Source organism: Bos indicus x Bos taurus, chromosome 7 (assembly GCF_003369695.1).
Source record: "Bos indicus x Bos taurus breed Angus x Brahman F1 hybrid chromosome 7, Bos_hybrid_MaternalHap_v2.0, whole genome shotgun sequence".
Classification (NCBI taxonomy): Eukaryota; Metazoa; Chordata; class Mammalia; order Artiodactyla; family Bovidae; genus Bos; species Bos indicus x Bos taurus.
In genome coordinates, this window is record NC_040082.1 from 48,707,852 (window position 1) to 48,729,618 (window position 21,767).

The 21,767-nt window shown below is 39.5% G+C and overlaps 1 protein-coding gene, 1 long non-coding RNA gene and 1 pseudogene across 4 annotated transcripts in view; 1 reads left to right on the forward strand and 2 right to left on the reverse strand.

Annotated features, from left to right (window-relative positions):
• Window positions 1–20,494, forward strand: part of DCTN4 (dynactin subunit 4) — a 33,024-nt gene extending 12,530 nt beyond the window's left edge. The window contains exons 6-14 of one of the 2 annotated variants that reach the window (XM_027545934.1): window positions 864–884; window positions 1,276–1,349; window positions 1,569–1,681; window positions 1,983–2,092; window positions 6,109–6,182; window positions 8,987–9,041; window positions 10,064–10,171; window positions 14,912–15,009; window positions 17,901–20,494. In XM_027545934.1, coding sequence (XP_027401735.1) covers window positions 864–884; window positions 1,276–1,349; window positions 1,569–1,681; window positions 1,983–2,092; window positions 6,109–6,182; window positions 8,987–9,041; window positions 10,064–10,171; window positions 14,912–15,009; window positions 17,901–18,114 — 867 coding nt within the window. In that variant the 3' untranslated portion in view covers window positions 18,115–20,494. The remainder of the gene's footprint in view (window positions 1–863; window positions 885–1,275; window positions 1,350–1,568; window positions 1,682–1,982; window positions 2,093–6,108; window positions 6,183–8,986; window positions 9,042–10,063; window positions 10,172–14,911; window positions 15,010–17,900) is intronic. The other variant, XM_027545935.1, reaches the window with a different exon arrangement.
• On the reverse strand, window positions 16,735–16,935 carry LOC113896758 (annotated as a pseudogene).
• LOC113895149 lies at window positions 16,740–21,575 on the reverse strand. 2 transcript variants are annotated; one of them, XR_003511766.1, is made up of 3 exons: window positions 21,427–21,575; window positions 21,189–21,344; window positions 16,740–17,818 (listed from the first exon to the last, which is right to left on the reverse strand). It is a non-coding gene; the product is annotated as an uncharacterized LOC113895149 (long non-coding RNA). The 2 variants fall into 2 exon arrangements; XR_003511765.1 differs by having other exon boundaries at window positions 21,189–21,575.
• Window positions 21,576–21,767: the final 192 nt, after the last annotated feature.

Here is a 21,767-nt window from a genome sequence, read left to right on the forward strand (position 1 = left end):
GAAAGTCAGAAGAATATGAACAAATGGTAGATTTTACTCATGTTACACATGTAGTCCACCCACCTCTGGCATCCTGGTAGTAGTGATTTCTGGACTTCAGTTATCATAATTTTTTGGCACCTTCCAGTATTTTTCCAATGTGAAAAATACTGACTTTTATACTGAGCTTTTTTATGGTTAAATAAGTAGTAATATATACAGGTGTAATTTTGATAGAAATTACTGATCAAAGTTATTCTCTACTAGTTTGTAAACTACCAATTAGAAATGAGAAATTAGGGTTTGAAGTTTTTGCCGTTGTCCCCCCAAGTTTTATTTGCTCCCAGAATAATTTACTTTTTGTGTGTTTGCTTGGAGCCAAGCAGGTTGGCATTTAATAAATAATGTTTCTTGAATGGCAGTGATGTATCAAACTCAGTGCTGAGTTCTTTATACATATTACTGTGCTTAATCCTCACAACAGTCCTGTGTAGTAGGTGGTATATTCCCATTTTACACTGAAGGGAATGAGACTTGTAATGGTTAAATAAATTCTTGTACTGCTTCTGCCTGAGAATTAGTTAAGCCATTAAAACCCTAAGAATTGGTAAGAGTCATATAAAAATGTCTTAGAATTTAATAAAACATTACAACTTGCAAAGCATCCACATTTGCCAGAGATTTTTATGACATCTCCGTGAATTTTTTTGAACAATCCAGTGGTATAATCAGTATGTGTAGTAGTGTATTTAGGGAGGAATTGGAATTAAATGTGTTACTCTTCCAACTTTCCCCTATGACCTGCCTGCTGTATGAGTTTGCTTGTATCTTATCCTGCATTTTTTTGTCTCTGTTGCAACCTGCTGCTATTTTGGTGCCTACAGCAACATACTATTCATGTAGTGGTAAGTTCTTTTATGATTCTTGCTGACCCTAAAGTTAGCAGATGATCACTGGTGTTCCAAGAAGACATTCGTCGTGTGTCTTAGATAGTTCACATAGTTTTCTGGTCTAAGCCATTGGTTAGGTATTTTTAGATTAAAAATCACATTTTGCTCATTTTCACTGTATTAATGTAGTTTCAGTCTCCATGTTTGGTGCTTTTGTTGTCATTTTAAGAATAAGATGATGTGGGGCTACACTTACTCTCTTTAAAAGAAGCATTTATTAAATTAGCTTTTTTTATTTTTTGCTTATTCCCTGAGCTTCTCATGCTGTCCCTCCCCAAATTCTTTATTTGATACATAATGTTTATACAAATAGAATTTCTAAGAGAAATTTCTTAACTCTGTTTAGGACAAATACGGTCTTGGAACCAGGCTTCAGCGACCACGAGCTGGTACAACCATCAGTACCCTTGCTGGACTTTCGTAAGTTTGGACATTAAATGGCTTTGAGGGAAAAAGCTAGTATCAGAATGAATGTTGAAGGAATGTGGTTTTAAAGTAACGTTGCCAGTGGGGAAGAAGATGCTCATATTTAGGAAAAACCTAGCCAGAAAGAATATTCTACAATAGAGGAGTACTTCAGTTAGCGGTATCATGGACTTTTAGGTGGACCCTTGAGAAATGACTGCTTTTATCTTTTAGCCTTAAAGAAGGAGAGGACCAAAAGGAGATAAAGATTGAGCCAGCTCAGGCTGTAGATGAAGTGGAACCTCTACCTGAAGACTATTATACGAGACCAGTAAATTTAACAGAGGGTAATTTTATACATGATTCTACTTGGTTTCTATTTTACATCTAATTCTGTTTTTGTTACTTCTATGCCTTGTGATTTTTATTTTTGATTTGAGATTTTTAATGGTATAGTTGTTAGTACTAAAATGAATCATGCAAAAAATAAGATAGAGGTAATCATTTGAAGAAATGTCTGTCAAATTTCCATATTTTTTTTGAAGAGTGCTAGTCACAAAGGCAGTGTTATTTTGTGTAGTTATCACATATACATCTGATTTTGAGCGAGTCACTTAAACTAAGCGTGGTTTCTGCCTTTCATGCTAGTGACCACCCTTCAGCAGCGCCTCTTACAGCCTGACTTCCAGCCAGTCTGTGCTTCACAGCTCTATCCTCGTCATAAGCATCTTCTGATCAAACGGTCCCTGCGCTGCCGAGTAAGTATTCCTCTCTGTAGAGTTGTTATTTTGTAAGAGAAAAGCAAAAATAAATGCACTTGGGATCTGGTCAGTATCAAAACCTCTGGAAAGTAGTAACTAGAAAATGTTTATAGAGAATGTTCCAGTGTGCAGGCACTGTTTTAAAGCTTTCAAGATAAGCTTAAAGCCCCTAACTCAGTGAGGTAAGTACTGTTGTTAGCCTTATTTTACAAAAGTGGAAGCTGGGGTATCTGACGGTTAAGTTCATACTGCTAACCCCTAAAAGAATACTGAAAGAATATAAAGCTTTTAGGAGAGTAGGGAGGAAACAAAAAGGACTGATTTTTAAAAATCAATTTAAAAGAAAAGCAAGAAAGAAAAATAAGCAAATCTAGGCTCTGGGAATCTATGAAACATCAGTCTCTTCAGTTAATAGAAAAAATACTGTAAAAGGAAAAATACCCAAAAAAGGGAAAGGAAACATTTTAGATGAATACCATCCAACAGAACTTTTTGTAGTGATGGAAATGTCCCTTATCTCTACAGTCCAGCATGTTAGCCACAAGTCGTATGTAGCCTACTGAGCACTTGAAATATGGTAGTGCAGCTGTGGGTCCTGAGTCTTTCTAAGATGAAATTCATGTAAATAATGACATGTGACTAATAGCTGCTATTATCAAATAACACAGCATTAGATTAGAAGAGACAGGCCTGTCAATCAAACAAATACAGTATATAGACTTTAATTCCTGATTCAAACAAAGCATAGAAAGAAAGAAAGAAGGGAGAGATAGAGGAAGGAAGGGATCAGAGGAAAGAAGAAAATATACCATGCTAATACTAATCAAAAGCAAGAGTAGCCATATTCATTTTAGACAGAGCAGACTCCAAAGTAAGGACAGTTACCAGGGCTAAAGAAGGATATTACATAATGATAAAGAGGTCAGTTCTCCAAGAAGATATAACTATTCTTAATGTACATTTGCCCCACAATCGTGTGTCAAACCATGTGAGGCAAAATCTGATAGAGCTATAAGGAGAAATAGATGAATCCACCATCATAGTTGGAGACTTCAACACCTGTCTGTCAGAAATGGACAGATCCAGCAGGCAAAAAATCAATATTGTATTGACCCATCAACCTCCCTGGAGATACACCTCTACAAATACAAACCAAAATATGTCGAGATTAGGATGCTGCTACTGCTGCTAAGTCACTTCAGTCGTGTCCGACTCTGTGCGACCCCATAGACGGCAGCCCACCAGGCTCCCCCGTCTCTGGGATTCTCCAGGCAAGATCACTGGAGTGGGTTGCCATTTCCTTCTCCAATGCATGAAAGTGAAAAATGAAAGTGAAGTCACTCAGTCGTGCCTGACTCTTAGCGACCCCATGGACTGCAGCCTACCAGGCTCCTCCGCCCATGGGATTTTCCAGGCAAGAGTACTGGAGTGGGGTGCCGTTGCCTTCTCCGACCGAGATTAGGATACATCTACCCAATGAGTACTGTAGATCTATAAGAAATAATGTCATAACATGGGATGTATTTATAAATGCAAAAAAACAGGGTGTATAACAGGCACATAACTTTTTATGTAAGAAAAGAGGGAATATATACATATATACACACATACAAAAAATATTTGTTTATGTTAGATTTATAGACTGTTGAAACAGAATAGAGAAAGCAGAAATAGACTTATGCATGTCAGGAAACTTGATTTTACCAAGTAATGGCCTTTCAAGTCACTGGGGAAAGCATAGCTTGTGAAACCATCTCAAATGATTCTGTGAAAAAAAAAAAAAATGGGGCCTCTAACTTACATGATACACAGAAGTCAATTTTAGGAACCTTGAAAACTTTAAAGAGTAAATATGAAGAGCAATATTTCTAGAAGGAAATATGGCTTTATGGCTTCTGGTTAAGGAAGTAAGTAGTCCATAAGTAAGATAAACCATAAAGGATAAAATTACATATTTGACACATTAAAATTTGTACCCCCATTACAAGGAAAACCCATAAAGAAATGAAAAGAGAGATCACAGACTGAGAAGAGTAATTTGTAAAGTATGTAATTGACAGAGAATTAGTATCCAGAATATATGAAGAAGTATAACAAATCAGTAAGGAAAAGATAATACCCCATTATAAAATTGACAAGTAGATACTAATGTGCCAGTTATGGCAGACGGAATCCCAGTTCCCAGTAAAGAGGAGAGATACTCAAACATGTACAGTAATCGGGAAGTGTATATTAAAACTGCAATGAGAAACCATTTCATAATCATCAGATTGGCAGAAGTTAGCAATTTGGCAATATCCATCAAAATAACAAATGCACTTTTAGGAAATTATCCTACAGATATATATATGCATGTGGGAAGTGATTTCCATACAAGATTACTCATTGCTGTGTTATTTGTAGTAGCAAAATTGTGGAAGCATTTATCAATTTGGGTCTGGTTAAATAAGTTACAGAATTATTAAATAGGACACAGAGATACCTCTGTGTGTGTTGGTGTATAATTTGCGAGATAGATTTGGTGGAAAAGGCAGAAGAATATAAAATGTTCTCTTTTGTGTTACTGTGAAAAAGAAAGATGATGTATGTGTATACTTTTTATGCTCATCAGCTATACATGAGAAACTAGTTGGCTCTGAGGAGAGGAACAGTAGGATCAGTAACTGGTATCTTTACACTGTTCTGTTTTTTTCTAGAGTTAAAAAAAATTTTAACTGGATATAGGTGGAGCCAATTCAAGATAGTAAGCAAGTAATTGTTTATTCTAAAGCATGAGATCTGGAATCACAGCACTTGGATTTAAATCCCAGCTCCAAGTCTTACTGGCTCTGTGACGTTTGCTCAGATTATTTACCTTTCCCCATTTTTTTCATCTGTGAAATACAGACAATATTTACAGTACCTACACCTACCTCCTGCAAGTCAGTGTGGTGTTTAAGTTCACTTAAACCAAGAATGGGTATCTTTTAGACTAGTAGAGAGGAAATTAAAAAGGACTAATAAAAATAACATAAAACAAAGAAGGGAATTCCCTGACAGTCCGGTGGTTAGGACACCATGCTTTCACTGCAGGGGTAATGGGTTCAATCCCTGATTGGGGAAGATCCCACATGCCACTGCAAGCCACAGCCAAAAAGAAAAGAAAACGGGAAAGAGGAAAACTCAGCAAAATTCACATTGTTCACACTTAATTAGAAGTGTGTGTTAGGGACTTCACTGGTGGTTCAGTGGTTTTGAGTCCACCTGCCAATGGAGGGGACACAGGTTTGCTCTCTGATCCGTGAAGATCCTGCATGCTGTGGAACAACTAAGCCCTCGAGCTGCAACTACTGAGGCCCTCGAACCTAGAGCCTGTGCTGCTGCTGCTAAGTCGCTTCAGTCGTGTCCGACAATGTGTGACCCCATAGACGGCAGCCCACCAGGCTCCCCTGCCCCTGGGATTCTCCAGGCAAGAACACTGGAGTGAGTTGCCATTTCCTTCTCCAGTGCATGAAAGTGAAAAGTGAAAGTGAAGTCGCTCAGTCGTGTCCGACTCTTAACGACCCCATGGACTTGCAGCCTACTTCCTTGGGATTTTCCAGGCAAGAGTACTGGAGTGGGGTGCCATTGCCTTCTTCAAGAGCCTGTACTCTGCAGCAAGAGAACTCACCACAATGAGAAGCCCTCTAACCACAACTAGAGAAAGCCTGTGCATGGCAGTGAAGACCCAGCATAGCCAAAAATAAATTTAAAAATTAAAAAATTTTTTAAAGTATTTGTTAGTTTTTATTTCAATTTGAAGCACTAAAGGTTATAATATTTGATAGTGTGGTTGCTTATTTCCAAAAGTCCAAAACATCATCTTTCCTATATTTTGGTTATCAGTTAATATACACTGTTTTAAAATATATGTGATCTTGCAGCAAAATCAAACTGTATTAAATGCTGTGCTTTTGAATTTAGCAGCTGTGTAGATCAGCAGGTTTTATTCTTGTTTTCCTCTGATACATATTATGTATTTTTTTTCTTTTTAGAAATGTGAACATAATCTGAGCAAGCCAGAATTTAATCCAACATCTATCAAATTCAAAATCCAGATGGTTGCTGTGTGAGTATTTGGGATTGATGTTTCAGATTACTGTTTTGTTTTTCCCCCACTATGAAATGTGCTTACTCTTGGCTTAAAAAAGAAGAGACAAGCTACATCAGAGTAATCTTGCTATTCTGTTCTTGTTTTGGTTTTGAAATACATAACAGGAAGTTTAAGGCAAGTCTACAGACACAGAATCCAAGGTGTTTATATCAGGGACATGTAGTAGTATGGTCTCTGGCAATGTGGTATGTTGTTGGTTGGAGAGTCATTCATTCCAGATGATAAAGTACCTAAGTTTGGGAATGATCTCTTTAAAAAATAAAGTAAAAAAATAGAAGTATAGCAGATGGAAGAGTATCGCATAACACTATTATTGAACTATGTTCTGATAGTGCTTTGTTGCATGGGATGAAAATAATTAAATTGATGTTAACTCACTGGGACTTGTCAGTAGAAGGGAATTTTGTGTATGAAAATCATTTATCAAAAAGAATAATTAGTAAATTATTGTCTTGACTTTAGGGTGAGAGAGCCCTTCCTGAATAAGGCAGGAAGCCCAGAAGCTAGTAAGGAAGATAGCCAGCTTTGACCTTAGCAGAAAAATATGAGTTATAAAAAACAAAATTGACAACAAAGTCCTGAGACAGTCGAGTAAGAAAGAATATTTGCTACTGCATGATAAATAAAACTTGAATATCCCTGGAATGGGTGGGATGGGGAGATGAGGTGGAGCAAAGGATTTGAATATGTAGCTCACAGAAATTCCAAATGGCTGGTAAATACATGGAAAGATGCTGGGACTTGATAGGAAAATTTTATTTTTTATTTTTTATTTTTTTTAGGAAAATTTTAAATATTAGTTCGGAGTGCTCATGGGAATGTGGGTAAACATACTTGTACATATTGTTGGTAGAGTGAATTGCTAGAGTCTTTCTGGAGAGTGACTTGAAATATCAAGACAAAATGACATACACATTTTAACCAGGTAGTACTATCTCAGGAATCTATTCTATAGAAATAAAAGCAATATATAAAGACCGGTAATATATAAAGATACATTTTTAAAAGATGTGTGTTGTAACATTTTAATGGTAAAAAGCTGGAAACAGTTTTAATGTCAAACTGATTAACCATTAACAAAGAAATAGTTGATTAAATTGAGATACATGCATGTAGAGTATTATACAACAATTAAAAAGAAATCATTGGCAGTCAAATGGCAGATAAGTGCTGGTCTGGTAACTTAGGAGGAAGGAACTAGGAGGGCCAGATATGGGTTCTGTCACAGAATTAGTCTAAACTGATTTTCCTCATCTCTGAATGGGCATAACACCAGTCCTGCCATCCTCTTATGTTTGTTGCTGCTGCTACTGCTTCTAAGTCGCTTCAGTCGTGTCCAACTCTGTGCGACCCCATAGATGGCAGCCCACCAGGCTCCCCCGTCCCTGGGATTCTCCAGGCAAGAACACTGGAGTGGGTTGCCATTTCCTTCTCCACTTGGGTTTGTTAAGAAGGATCAAATGAGCTATTACGTTTGCAAATGCTTTGTAACTGTAAATCCCCATACAGTATGTTCTGTTTTCCTCACTACTGTTATTTAATGCATGACTGATTAGGACTACAGAAGTGACATGTGGTATGAACTCCTTTCCTAATTAAGAATTATACTCCTTGCAGAAATCCCGAATGGCCAGATGTGCTTCACATCAGTTTCTTAAGAGTTCTTTGGGGAAAAAAGTGTTTTTTTTTTTCTTTCCTGGCATCATGGCAGAGTCACCAAGGAATCTTAATACATATGTTCTGGCCACAAATCAGACCAGCTAAATCCAAATCTTTGATAGTGGGGGCCCTTGAATTTTATATCAAGTTACTCAGATAATCGTGATGACCATCATGAAAAATACCTAGTCGGAAGTTAAAATACCGTAATGCTAAGATGCCCTCCTACACGCACCCTCTTGAAGTGTTTCTGCAAAAGATTTTATCTTCAGTTAATATTTGCATGATAACATTTATGTGTGCTTTGTTCCAAGTACTTTTTGTACATACTGTTTATTCTTCACAATAAAAAGGAACTTTCGATGTTCTCATTTTATGATTGAAGAAACCAAGACACAAAGAGCTAAATATCTTGCCCTGCTCTTTACAAAGGAATATCTTAGTATATAAATACTAAGTTGGAATTTGAACCCCAATGGTTTTGAGTCCAGAACAAGCACACATAAGTACAATACTCTGTTGTCTTATTCAGAGAGGTAGCATACAGAGCGGTTAAGAGCAAGACCCTGCAGCCAGACTGCCTAGGTTTGAATCCTGGCCGCTTCCAGCAGGCTGCTTCTCCATCTTCATCTTTATAATGGGGATAATAGTAATACCTGTTTAATGCAGTTGCAATGAGGATTACATGAGTTAATATTTTTAACAAACTTCAAATATTGCCTGGCACATAGTAAATGCTACATAAAAGTGTTTGGTTAGTATGTGGTATTGTTTTTGTACCCCTGTAATGTATTATTAAATCAGTGTTGGATCTTATCGCCAGTTGCCTTATAGATTTACAGAAATGAATTAATAAAAATCTCAAAAGACATATCTAATAAATACATAAGGGAGATATCCACCTTGATGCGTGGATATATAGAGGTTCTCGTGAGATTTCAGAAAGAACTCATTACCGGTTTGATTTCACGTCTTAAATTCTTATTGTAGTGATAGGAAGAATCTTTAAAATTTTCTCTGACTTGTTCTAATTAACAAGAAGTAGTCATTTCTTACAAGAGACTGCAGTGAACATTAATGCATTTTTTATTCACTTACAGCAATTATATCCCAGAAGTGAGAATCATGTCAATTCCCAACCTTCGCTACATGAAGGTTAGTACCATGTATATTAATGGGAAGAGAAAGAGTTAATTGATCGAGGAGGTGTGCTTAGTGTATGTGGTGGCTGTGCATATTTGACAGGGGATTCAATGAGCAAGAGATAGAAAAGAAGAAAGTTTGAAATAATAAAGGGACTGAGATTTTAAGTGTCCTTAAGCTGGGATTCTTGATTATAGCATCTTTGAAATATATGCAGAAGGAGCAGGGTGCACATTACATGGTGGTAGAATCATGGCTGGTAAAAAAGATGTTAGACCCCACAGGCAGCTTCAGCTCTCCTCCTGTGTGTGTGTGTGTGTACACCGTGTGTGTGTATGATTCTCTAACATCTGTGTGTGTGTGTGTGATTCTCCACCATCTGTGTGTGTGTGTGTGTATTGTCATAGATTTCGTTACCGCAGCCCCTCTGTTCTTTGAGTCCTTAACTCCCACACATGCCTCCCAACAAATTACAGAATGTTCTGCAGCAATAAAGATACTTTTATAGTCCTTGTTCATTTCAAAGATTTTTTTTTTTTTTGCTAGAGCATGCCAAAAAAGTTCAAGAAATCTTAAAAGTCCTCTATAGTCTTGATAAGCCTTTTTTTTTTTTTTTTTTTGCTATATTAATACATCTGGCTGGCCTGTGGCTTCTATATTTTATTTATGAGGGCTTCCTTTTAAGTCCTAGTGACATCCTGGGTAGGGTAAGAGTTACAAACTTTAAACAGTCACTTAGATAATGTATATTTCTCAGAATTTCTGGATCGAGTAACTGGCCCTTTTTATGGAATCTGATTCATTTCCTCAGTGAAATAGCAACTCTAGAGAGTATATAGTCTAGTGTATAAGTAATATAGGAGTTGATGAGCATTTAAGAATGCAGTGATGCAGAGGTACAGGTGGGGTGCTCAAGAGTGATGGTGGGAGGCGGGGGCACACGGGGTGATGATTTTGTGGTATAATCATGAGAGAAGGTGGACCTAGGTGGCAGCAGGGGAGCATGTTTGAAAGATACCTTTCCTTTTCCCCAGGAGAGCCAGGTCCTCCTGACTCTCACGAATCCAGTGGAGAACCTTACCCACGTGACTCTTTTGGAGTGCGAGGAGGGGGACCCTGATAATATCAACAGCACTGCTAAGGTAGGAGTGTTTTGCTTCATTCTGAGTGACTCTGACTTCCCTAGAGTGGCCTCATTTGACCTGCTTTAAAGGATTCCACACTCATTATTTTCACATCCAGTCTTCAGGTTCCCTTGATTTCACCTCTAGGGTTTTCTACTTCATCCGCAGGCACACTGCCACTGCCCTTTTTGAGGGTTTCATCATTTCTCACATGGACTAGGACAGTAACTTTCTAACTCCCTTTTTTAGTTCACCCCCACTTCCACTCCAGCCCATCTTCTCTCTTGCTATTAGGATGATCTTTCTAAGATTTAGCTTTGATCATGGCAGGCTGCTTGTTTGGTGTCTCTCTGACATTGGAATAAACTAAATTCCTTGGCAAAGCTTGCTGCTGCTGCTGCTAAGTTGCTTCAGTCGTGTCTGACTCTGTGCGACCCCATAGACAGCAGCCCACCGGGTCCCGCCGTCCCTGGGATTCTCCAGGCAAGAACACTGGAGTGGGTTGCCATTTCCTTCTCCAATGCATGAAAGTGAAAAGTGAAAGTGAAGTCGCTCAGTTGTGTCCGACTCTTAGCGACCCCATGGACTGCAGCCTACCAGGCTCCTCCATCCATGGGATTTTCCAGGCAAGAGTACTGGAGTGGGGTGCCATCGCCTTCTCTGTGGCAAAGCTTAAGAGCTCCTTAATATCCTCATCTCTTTTCTTCCATTACGATCTTCCCTAGAACAACTAAATCTAGCGTTCTCTAGATCATGCACATTAATGGTTGATATCCAAGCAGATCCAATGGGTCATAAACTCTAATGTTCCTGGAGAATTATATATGCTACTCATTTTACCTAGAATTCTTAATTCCCATCCCACTCTTCTGACAGACATGCCCATACCTCTCTTTCTGCCTGAGGCATACTCATTCTTCAAGAAGCAAAGGAAATGACATTTCCTTTTAAAAGCTGATGTGCCTCAGCTAGATGCCCTCTGCTTACATAGAGTATGCATGTGTGTGTGCATGCTAAGTCACCTCAGTCATGTCCAACTCTTTGCAACCCTGTGGACCATAGTCTGCCAGGCTCCTCTGTCCATGGGATTCTCCAGGCAACAGTAATGGAGTGGGTAGTCTTGCCCTCCTCCAGGGGATCTTCCCGACCCAGGGATTGAACCCGCGTCTCATGTCTCCAGCATTGGCAGGTGCGTTCTTTACCACTAGCGCCACCTGGGAAGGCCTACATAGAGTATCAGTTCAGTTCAGTCGCTCAGTCGTGTCTGACTCTTTGCGACCCCATGAACTGCAGCACAGCAGGCCTCCCTGTCCATCACCAACTCCCAGAGTTCACTCAAACTCAGGTCCATTGAGTCGGTGAGAGTATACATGGCACTAAATATTAAAATAGGCGATTCTGACTCACTGTTACTTGAATGAATGAACTGAGACCTTTCTACATTTTATTTCATGATTCATTTAGTACTTGAAATTTTAGAACAAGAACTTTTCTCTGTAATAGGCCATTTTATTGTCTCGTAATTCAGCATGGTATTCATAACAAATCAGCAGAAAGGATACCTATATCTTTAATTAGTTATTTGAGTTATGCTTATTAGTAGAGAATTTATCTCTTTATTTTTCCTTCTGCTTTTTAATGGAATCATTTCCCGGCATCACTTCCAAAGAGAGATGACACTCATCTGTCCTTGCTCCTTTTTAAAATAACACTAATGAGCTGTCTATCCAGTGTCTCTATCCAGATAGAAATAAGTACCTGATAAATATACCCAGCTTATGAATTTGCTGCTTTTCTCTCTCTTTCAGCTCCCCAGCCACATTTATTTCCATAATTAGAAATGTTATTAACATTGTTATTTGTTAACCTCTAACAGAGCAAAGTTGAAGCCTAGTTACAACCAAAGGCTAAGTGTGAAGAAAACTGTTTTTCATGGCCATAAACATAGCCAGTATTCCCATTTCAAAAAATATGTTGGAACCACTGTTTCTCCTTTCACTTCAGTTTAGTCGCTCAGTCGTGTCTGACTCTTTGCAACCCCATGGACTGCAGGACTCCAGGCAGTCCATCACTAACTCACGGGGCTTGCTTGCTCAAACTCATGTCCAGTAAGTTGGTGATGCCATCCAACCATCTCATCCTCTGTTGTCCCCTTCTCCTCCCGCCTTCAATCTTTCCCAGCATCCAGGTCGTTTCCAAGGAGTCAGTTATTTGCATTAGGTGGCCAAAGTATTGGAATTTCAGCTTCCACATCAATCCTATCAATAAAATGTTCAGGACTGATTTCCTTTAGGATGTACTGGTTTGATCTCCTTGCAGTCCAAGGCTCTTAAGAGTCTTCTCCAACACTGCAGTTCAAAAGCATCAATTCTTCAGCCCTCAGCCTTCTTTATAGTCCAACTCTCATATCCATACATGTCTGCTGGAAAAACCATAGCTTTGACTAGACAGACCTTTGTCAGAAAAGTAATGTCTCTGATTTTTAACATGCTGTCTAGGTTTGTCATAGCTTTTCTTCCAAGGAGCTAGCATCTTTTTATTTCATGGCTGTAGTCACCATCTGCAGTGATTTTAGAGCCCCCCAAAATAAAATGTTACTATTTCCACCGTTTCCCCATCTATTTGTCATGAAGTGATGGGACCAGATGCCATGATCTTCGTTTTTTATATGTTGAGTTTTAAGCCAGCTTTTTCACTATCTTCTTTCATTCTTATCAAGAGGCTCTTTAGTTCTTTTTCCCTTTCTACCATAAAAGTGGTGTCATCTACGTATCTAAGGTTTTTGATATTTCTCCTGGCAGTCTTGATTCCAGATTGTGCTTCATCCAGCCTGGCATTTCACATGATGTACTCTGCATATAAGTTAAATAAGCAGGGTGACAATATACAGCCTTGACTGATGAACTCCTTTCCCAATTTGGAACCAGTCTGTTGTTCCATGTCTGGTTCTAACTGTTGCTTCTTGACCTGCATGCAGATTTCTCAGGAGGCAGGTAAGGTGGTCTGGTATTCCCATCTCTTGAAGAATTTTCCACAGTTTGTGGTGGAAACAGCCACACAGTCAAAGGCTTTGGCATAGTCAATAAAACAGAAGTAGATGTTTTTCTGGAACTTTCTTGCTTTTTCTATAATCTAACAGATGTTGACAGTTTGATCTCTGGTTCCTCTGCCTTTTCTAAATCCAGCTTGAACATCTGGAAGTTCACAGTTCACGTACTGTTGAAGCCTGGCTTAGAGAATTTTGAGCATTACTTTGCTAGCGTGTGAGATGAGTGCAGTTGTGCAGTAGTTTGGACATTCTTTGGGATTGGAATGAAAACTGACCTTTTCCAGTCCTGTGGCCGCTGCTGAGTTTTCCAAATTTTTGGCGTATTGAGTGCAGCACTTTAACAGCATCATCTTTTAGGATTTGAAATAGCTCAGCTGGAATTCCATCACCTCCACTAGCTTTGTAGTGATGCTTCCTAAGGCCCATTTGACTTCACATTCCAGGATGTCTGCCTCTAGGTGAGTGATCACACCGTTGTGGTTATCTGGGTCATTAAGATCTTTTTTGTATAGTTCTTCTGTGTATTCTGGCCACCTCTTCTTAATCTCTTCTGCTTCTGTCAGGTCCATTACCATTTCTGTCCTTTATTGTGCCCATCGTTGCATGAAATGTTACCTTGGTATCTCTCATTTTCTCGAAGAGATCTCTAGTCTTTCCCATTCTATTGTTTTTCCTCTATTTCTTTCCATTGATCACTGAGGAAGGCTTTCTTATCTCTCCTTGCTATTCTTTGGAACTCTGCATTCAGATGGGTGTATCTTCCCTTTTCTCTCCTTTAGCTTATCTTCTTTTCTCAGCTATTTGTAAGGCACCCTCAGACAACCATTTTGCCTTTTTGCATTTCTTTTTCTTGGGGATTGTCTTGATCACTGCCTCCTGTACAACGTCATGATCCTCCGTCCATAGTTCTTCAGGCACTCTGTCTATCAGATCTAATTCCTTGAGTCTGTCACTTCCACTGTATAATCAAAAAGGATTTGATTTAGGTCATACCTGAATGGTCTAGTGGTTTTCCCTACTTTCATCAACTTACGTCTGAATTTTGCAGTAAGGAGTTCATGATCTGAGTCACAGTCAGCTCCCGGTCTTGTTTTTGCTGACTGTATAGACCTTCTCCATCTTTGGGTGCAAAGAATATAATCAGTTTGATGTTAGTATTGACCATCTGGTGATGTCCATGTGTAGAGTCTTCTCTTGCGTTGTTGGAAGTTCTAAGCTTCCCCTTTATGTGTTTTTCTCCTTTATATGTTTTATGTTTCTCCTTTGTTTTATGTTATATGTTTCTTCTTTTTATGTTTTATGTGTTTCTCCTTTTTGTTTTTCTTTTTGTATACCACAGAGTATAGAGAACAGTATACAGACACCCATGTTCCTCCAGCCCCTTAAGAAATGAAACAGTGAAGGCACAATTGAAGCCCCCGTGTCCTCCCACTTGAATTACCCATGGCAACCCCAGTGAACTAAGCACTCTCTTGACTTTTTCATTCCCTTAAATTTCTTTGTTCTTAATCTTTTATCATAAATGTCTGTATTCCCAAACAATATGTTTTTAAACTTTTTGTAAGTGAAGTAATGTTGTATGTTTCTTGAAACTTGCTGCTTCCTTCTGTATGTCTGGGTCAGGGCAGTACTTTGCTGTATTCTGTTGGATGAATGTTGTGCAGTGCATTGACCCCTTCTGAGACCAGCCTCTCTGTGCTGCTCTCCAGGTGGTGGTGCCTCCCAAAGAGCTCGTTTTAGCCGGCAAGGATGCAGCAGCAGAGTATGACGAGTTGGCAGAACCCCAGGACTTTCAGGACGATCCTGAGTAAGTGATCTTTCTGTGACTCGCCCCCGACCCACCCACCCACATACCACAGTTGGCTGGTTTACAGGAGGCCCACTGATAGATCTCAGTTTTCTTACCTGAATTTAAGTAATATTTTCTTCCTATTTATTATTATTAACTGATATATATGAAGATATATTAGTGAAGTGAAAGTGAAAGTTGCTCAGTCGTGTCCAACCCTTTGTGACCCCATGGACTATAGAGTCCATGGAATTCTCCAGGCCAGAATACTGGAGTCGGTAGCCTTTCCCTTCTCCAGGGGATCTTCCCAACCCAGGGATCGAACTCAGGTCTCCCACATTGCAGGTGGATTCTTTACCAGCTGAGCCACGAGGAAGCCCATTTTTATATGATATATTAAATCATATATATGAAGAAGAAAATAAAATCTCACCACCAGAGATAAACACCAGTAACATTTTCATAATTAGGATCATTCTGTAAGCACAGTTTTTTTAACCTGTGTTTCCCATGGTAAAAAATTTTCAGGTGTGTGTTTTTTAATGGTTGTGTACAGGGTACAGTACTCTGTCCCCAGAGATTTATCGTTAGATTTGTCGACTTGCCCACCACCTTTCCCTCTGAGTGAGTAATAGATTTTATTCTCTCATACCTAATACTTCTCAGTTATTAACTGAGAAGTAAAAGCGAAACCTTTCCCAGATGAGGAATACTTTGGTTAGCTTTCAGTCTAAAAAACAGAAATCACATCTGTTATTTGAACAGAGAAAATTTAATATGAAGACTTAACTGGGTAACTTTAAAAGTTAAAAAGAAATCTGAAATATCCCAGAGATGGCAATTCAGTGAAGCATTTACCATCCCTAGGGCTAAGAGGATAAAGAGAAATGGTTAAAATGATTAGAATTTAGAAGCTTGAAGGAAGGAGGAGTCCCGTGGAGCTGCAGCTCAGACCTCTGGGAAATGGGGGGGGAGGGGACACTGCCTGACTAGTGCTGGCATGGCAGGCTGGCAGAGGAGGAGTGGCGTGCTGAAGCTGGTTATGCAGTTGGAAAACTGCACCTGGAGATGCCACTTCCTGAGTGAACATGCATCGCTGGAGTGCTGCCCGCTGGAGCTGCACAGAGATAGGAGGCTCCCCCGGAGGAGCAGCCCTTCTTCCCACAGGCTACTGGTCTCTGTTAGAGCCCCTGAAGGGAGCCTGACGGGGAGCCAGCCTAAAAAGCAGGAGTGTGGTTAGCAGAATCCTGTGTCACAAAGCAAGATACAGAAAGTGGGCTTAGGGAATTCCCTGGCAGTCCAGTGGTTAAGACTGCACACCTCCACTTCAGAGGGCCCAGGTTCCATCCCTGTTCGGGGAACTAAGATCCCACAAGGTGTGTGGTGCAGCCAAGAAAATAAGAAAACAAAGAATGTGCTTTGAGCTGAAAAGCAATAGCATTTAGTACACTAGTATAGGGCATATTTAAGGCTTTTTAACAAAATGATTAAAAGCTTCCTCACCAAGATACTGGAGAGAACAAATATAACAACATGGGCCAAATTAGAAAAACCAAGTGACTGCAAAGATGAGGTTAGTACAGTGATTGCAACACTTGGGTTAACTTCAGAAAGCACCAGGTTGGGTGTTTAAATTTTTTTTTTTTTTTAATTCCATATAGAGTACCAATCCCCACAGCTTCTCTTCAGCAGGTCTAGGTAGGCACCAAGAATCTGAATTTTTTTTTTTTTTCTTTTTTTTTTCTTTGGTGCACCGTTCCTGGAAGTACTGCAATACCAGGTCGATGCGTGGAGTGGACGGAGCAAGCTCCTATTCCAACTCCTAATCCCCAAAATCCATTTAATATATTGTCCTCGGACAGAGGATGTATCAGATATTAAACTGATAAGAACAGATACTACACTTGATCAGTGGTTGCCTGGGAAATTAAGGCTAGAAAGAATTTTTTTAAACTATTTTTAATTGAATTTTTTAAATGAATCTAATATAAATAAAAGATTTAGTTGGTTCAAAATGGTTGTGCTAGTATAATGCTTAATTATATTTCACATTATTGTACTTTTTAGGACTTCCAGATGTCTGGAAATTAATAGTAACATAATAGTGGATAATATGTAAATGTTTAGTTTCAGTTACTTTTCTTAGAGTAGTTGAGTATCATTTGGATAGTAGATCAAGTTCTGTTTATTTCATTGTTTTTTACTTTTGAAGGTAAACTGTTTAAACACAAACTTCAAGTGCATATCAAAAAACTGAGGTGGAAACTTGAACTAGAGATTTTTTTCTCTTCTAAAAATTCCTAATTCACAGAGGCTATTTACAAGACACACTGATTTATGATATTCTAGAAATTGTTCAAAACTCTGAGTTAGCATTAGTCTGTATCCTGTAGAAATATTACCACATGTTTGTAAAAGTTAATGTGAAGATACGTTTGTAACAGGAAATCGGTGTAAACAAATTATGGTTGCTATGCACCCATTAAGTAAAATGGAGGAGATCTATGTGCACCAATATGGACAGGTGTTTGTGATAAACAGTGGGGAAAAAACTTGTTACAGAATAGTGTGTCCCTTTTGTCTTGGTTAAAAAAGCATAGAAGAGTAAGTGCGTGGAAAAATACGTAGTAGGTTAAGAGCCAAACTGTTGACAGTTTTTCTCTGTGTACTGAAGAAGAAAATAAGAAGAAAGATTCACTTTTTCATATCTTAAGTTTTATGACTGTATTTTACTTTTGTAATAAAATAAGGAGATCGGCATTTTGCTGAAGAAACTCTTCATTGTTGACAAACGGGATTCTGGTCATATTTTGTTGTCGGAGATTTCCTGTGGGCCATAAAATGACTGTGAGTCTAACTGGCTTGGCTGACCTGTGACCTGCCTAATCTGTGCTTATTTCCTTTCATAGCATTATAGCCTTCAGAAAGGCCAACAAAGTGGGTATTTTCATCAAAGTGACCCCACAACGTGAGGAGGGCGAAGTGACCGTGTGCTTTAAGATGAAGCATGATTTTAAAAACCTGGCCACTCCCATCCGCCCCATCGAAGAAACTGACCAAGGCACAGAAGTCATCTGGCTCACCCAGCATGTGGAACTCAGCTTGGGCCCGCTTCTTCCTTAAAATGTTCCACTGGCGGGCAGATCCCCAAGGACAGTATCACCACGAACCTGCGTTAAAATGTGGAAGCCGCTGCTTCGTTAGACCTTGTTTATAATGATGTACCATGCACTACTGAGTCCTGTTCTAGCAGGGTGGGCGTGTAGGCAAGGCGTTAGGAACACAGCGACTGCTGTACCTCTGGCTCTGTCCTCTGTTCACACCCGTAAGTCTGTGTCTCCCTCACTGAACCCTGCACGTTGACTCACAACAGCATAGTTCCATCTCAAGAAAGGATGTGGCTGTTCCTTGGAGTGGCATTCAATTGACCACTTGAGAAACTCCATCCTATCTCCCAACCTGATCTCATAAAGGATCAGTCTCACAGATGAAAATGTAAAATAACCAAAAGTTAGACCTGCTATTGATGACCTGGCACTGGTCTCAGTGTTGTACCAACTGCTTTTTGCATTCCACTGGATATACTCTAGCACTCTAAATATATATATCCCTTCCCTTGCCTCCTGGCTTCCATCCATTTGACAGGAAAATAGAATTGTCACGTTGTTTTTAGTTTTGCGATGATTGGAAGGACCTGTGAAATAGTTAAGGCACCTTCATTTGACCTCTTTAAGTGAATGTAGGATACTTATGTATTAGTTGCTGTAAAAATCTTTTTCCCAGCAGAATATGGAACTTTTCTCTTAGGGAAAATTTGAGAAGGAAGCAATTGCATGTCATGTCACTGGGGTGGCAAATTCTATTCATTTTAACTGTTGCCACAATATCCAGGGATTGATGCTGCCACAGGGAGGCATGCTTTATATGTCTTACTCCATACCCCTTCTCCTCTCTGCCTCTTTAACTCAGTAAGTTGTTGAGTATTTGGGACCCAGAAAGAGCCCAAAGAAAACTTGGTGGGCAAGTTCACTTCTGGAATGCAGAAAATATCTTAAAGGTTAGATTTTTATCATGATCTGAGCTAATGTTCTTTCCAGTGATTGAAGAGGAAAGTAACATTTGTAATCTCTTGAATCCAAAACTGGATATTAAGAAAAAACCTTCCTCCTTCCTGAGTTTATGACTTTTATCGTAGGTTTGTCAAATAAGACCATTTTGATCATAAACCATAAAATAGTTCAACAAGCAGCCCAGAATACTTGCCTAACAACACACATGCTGTTTTCACTTGGTATCCTGGAGTTGGCTTGCCAACCTTAGTTTCTGTGATGTTTTCTAAAATGAGACTTGACAAAGTAGACCACCACCTGCACCATGTTTCCATAAATGTATTGTTAGCAAGTGGCCAACAGACTTTTGGGGGAAAGAAATTTCCTGTTTATACCCTGGTTTTGTTTCTAAGTTCAAGCCTTTAGTTTAAAAAAAATGTATATAGCAATTTAAAATATAGGACACAGTAACTTTTCAGCTCCCCTTGGAAAGTAGAAATATTTAGGAAACCTTTGAAAGACACTAAATAGTACTCTTAAGATCAAACCAATATTATGAAACAATATTCCACAGAGTAATATATATGCTGCAGTGTAAGAAAAAAAGAACTCATATCTCTAATATTATGACAGTAGTAAGGCTTAGTCTCTTAGGAGTTGGGGCAGCGTGTTGTATAATGACAAATTTGCAAACTGTAGAAATAGTTGAAGTTTTTGTGACTGTACAAAGTGTCAAATTAATTTCTATTTCACTGCCCGCTACAGCCTGCCGTGACGCCAGTGCCGCATATTTGCCAGTGGAGGAGATAAGCCTCAAGGTAGAGAATAACGTCCTGTGTTTACACGTTTGCACAGACTACACACTGTTAGGCATTTATGGCATATAGCTGGTGTTTGTTCCCAGAAATAACAGTGTTGAAGTAACGGGTCTCATCACCCCCATGTGACACAGAAACACAAAAACACTTTTGATCATAGAATTGTTTCCTCAGAAGCCAAATTAGCTTGCAGAATAACAGAGCTCTTGATTTACTGTTTGCTCGAGATAGTTTTCACTACAGGCTGGTAATTCTGTGTGTTAGGAGAAATGGTTCAATATCTGCAGCTGGTGAATTTGGACTTTTATTTGTTCATTTTTTATATTAGATCAGGTGCAAGATTTTTAAAGTATGGTGAGTGTGTACCACTGCAAGCAAATTAGATGTCATTAGCACTAGAAACTGCAATTTGGGGAACTTAATCTGAATTTGTGATTTGATTGGCCCACTAGAGTTTTCTTTTGTTCAGACTGTTTATAGACTTAATGAGCTAAATGTCACGCATATTTGTAAAGAAATAGACTTTTTGGTCCATTTTGGGAATGAGAGGCACTCCTTGGTCTTTATGAATGACAGGTTACTATTTTGCCTTATTGCTTAACTTCGTGTAGTGAAATAAAGCAGACAAAGCTTGAATGTGTCTTGTTTGGTTTCATGATGGCTGATTGGAGTAGCATGCCAGTGCTTGGGGAGGGTGGAGTCCGCAGTTAGCCTGAGAGTCAGTGGGGCATGCTCCCTTCTCATTTCTTAAAATGAACTAAGGTAAAACCTCAACTTAGTTCACTGTAACATTATATAGGTAGATGTTGCTTGAGCTCCCTATCCCAGAACTGTTGTGTAAATGTTACATTGTTAGGACTCTACCAACTTTTCTCCTGGATCATTGCTTGCAAAGATACCTTTTAAATGTACAAGTAGCCACTCATCCACTTTCATTTGTACTCAGCTTTTCCCTCGTCTTATTGTAGTGAATTGTTCATGTTCCTCTTATCTAAAGCCAGTGCCACCACTTACTGTGCTCAGTCTCACCTCCTTACCTATTCAAGGAATGCACTTCAGCAGTTTCTCCCCCTCCCTCTCTTGCATCATTTCCATTGGCATGCTGTGATTTATCTTAAAAAATTGATCTAACACCCCTCTTCAACCACCACTCCATTTTTCTATTCCCTTTTCAGCAAAGCTGCCAGCTTTACCTTCTAATTCCTCCTCCCATTTTCATCTGAACCCATTCCACTTAGGCTGCCACCACCACCACATCACCAAAGCAGTCCTTGTGAAGGTCCCCAGCAGTCCACACCGTTAAATACAATGGTCAGTTGTCAGTTCTTACCTCTTTAGTGCGTGGGTAGCATCTACCAGCGGATGCCTCCCTGCTTGAAAGAATTAATTCTCTTGGTTTCTGGAACACAGCTCTCCCGGTTTTCCTTGTGCCCTTCTGGCAGCGTTGCTTCTGTGCCCTTTGCTAGTTGTGGCCCATCTTCCTAACCTTGGAGCATACGCCAGGTCTTATTTCTATACTCACTGTGAGTGACCTCACCCATTTTCCAAGCCATTCCCAATTTACGTACCAGCCCTGGTCCGTGAAAGTCCAGAACCACAGTCTGGATGTTCTGTTGCCGCATCTGCCTCTCCAGCACATTCATCCCTAACTAGATGTCTTCCAGTAGGTGGCTCAGTAGTAAAGAATCTGCCTGCAAGGCAGGAGACACCGATTCAATCCCTGGGTGGGGAAGATCCCCTGGAGGAAGAAATGGCAACCCCCACCAGTATTCTTGCCAGGAAAATCCCATGGACAGAGGAGACTGGCAAGCTGCCGTCCATGGGGTCACAAAGAGTCAGACATGACTGAAGCAAATGAGCGGGTGGCAGTTGTGTACCTTCAGTTGCTCACATCATCACACATCACCAG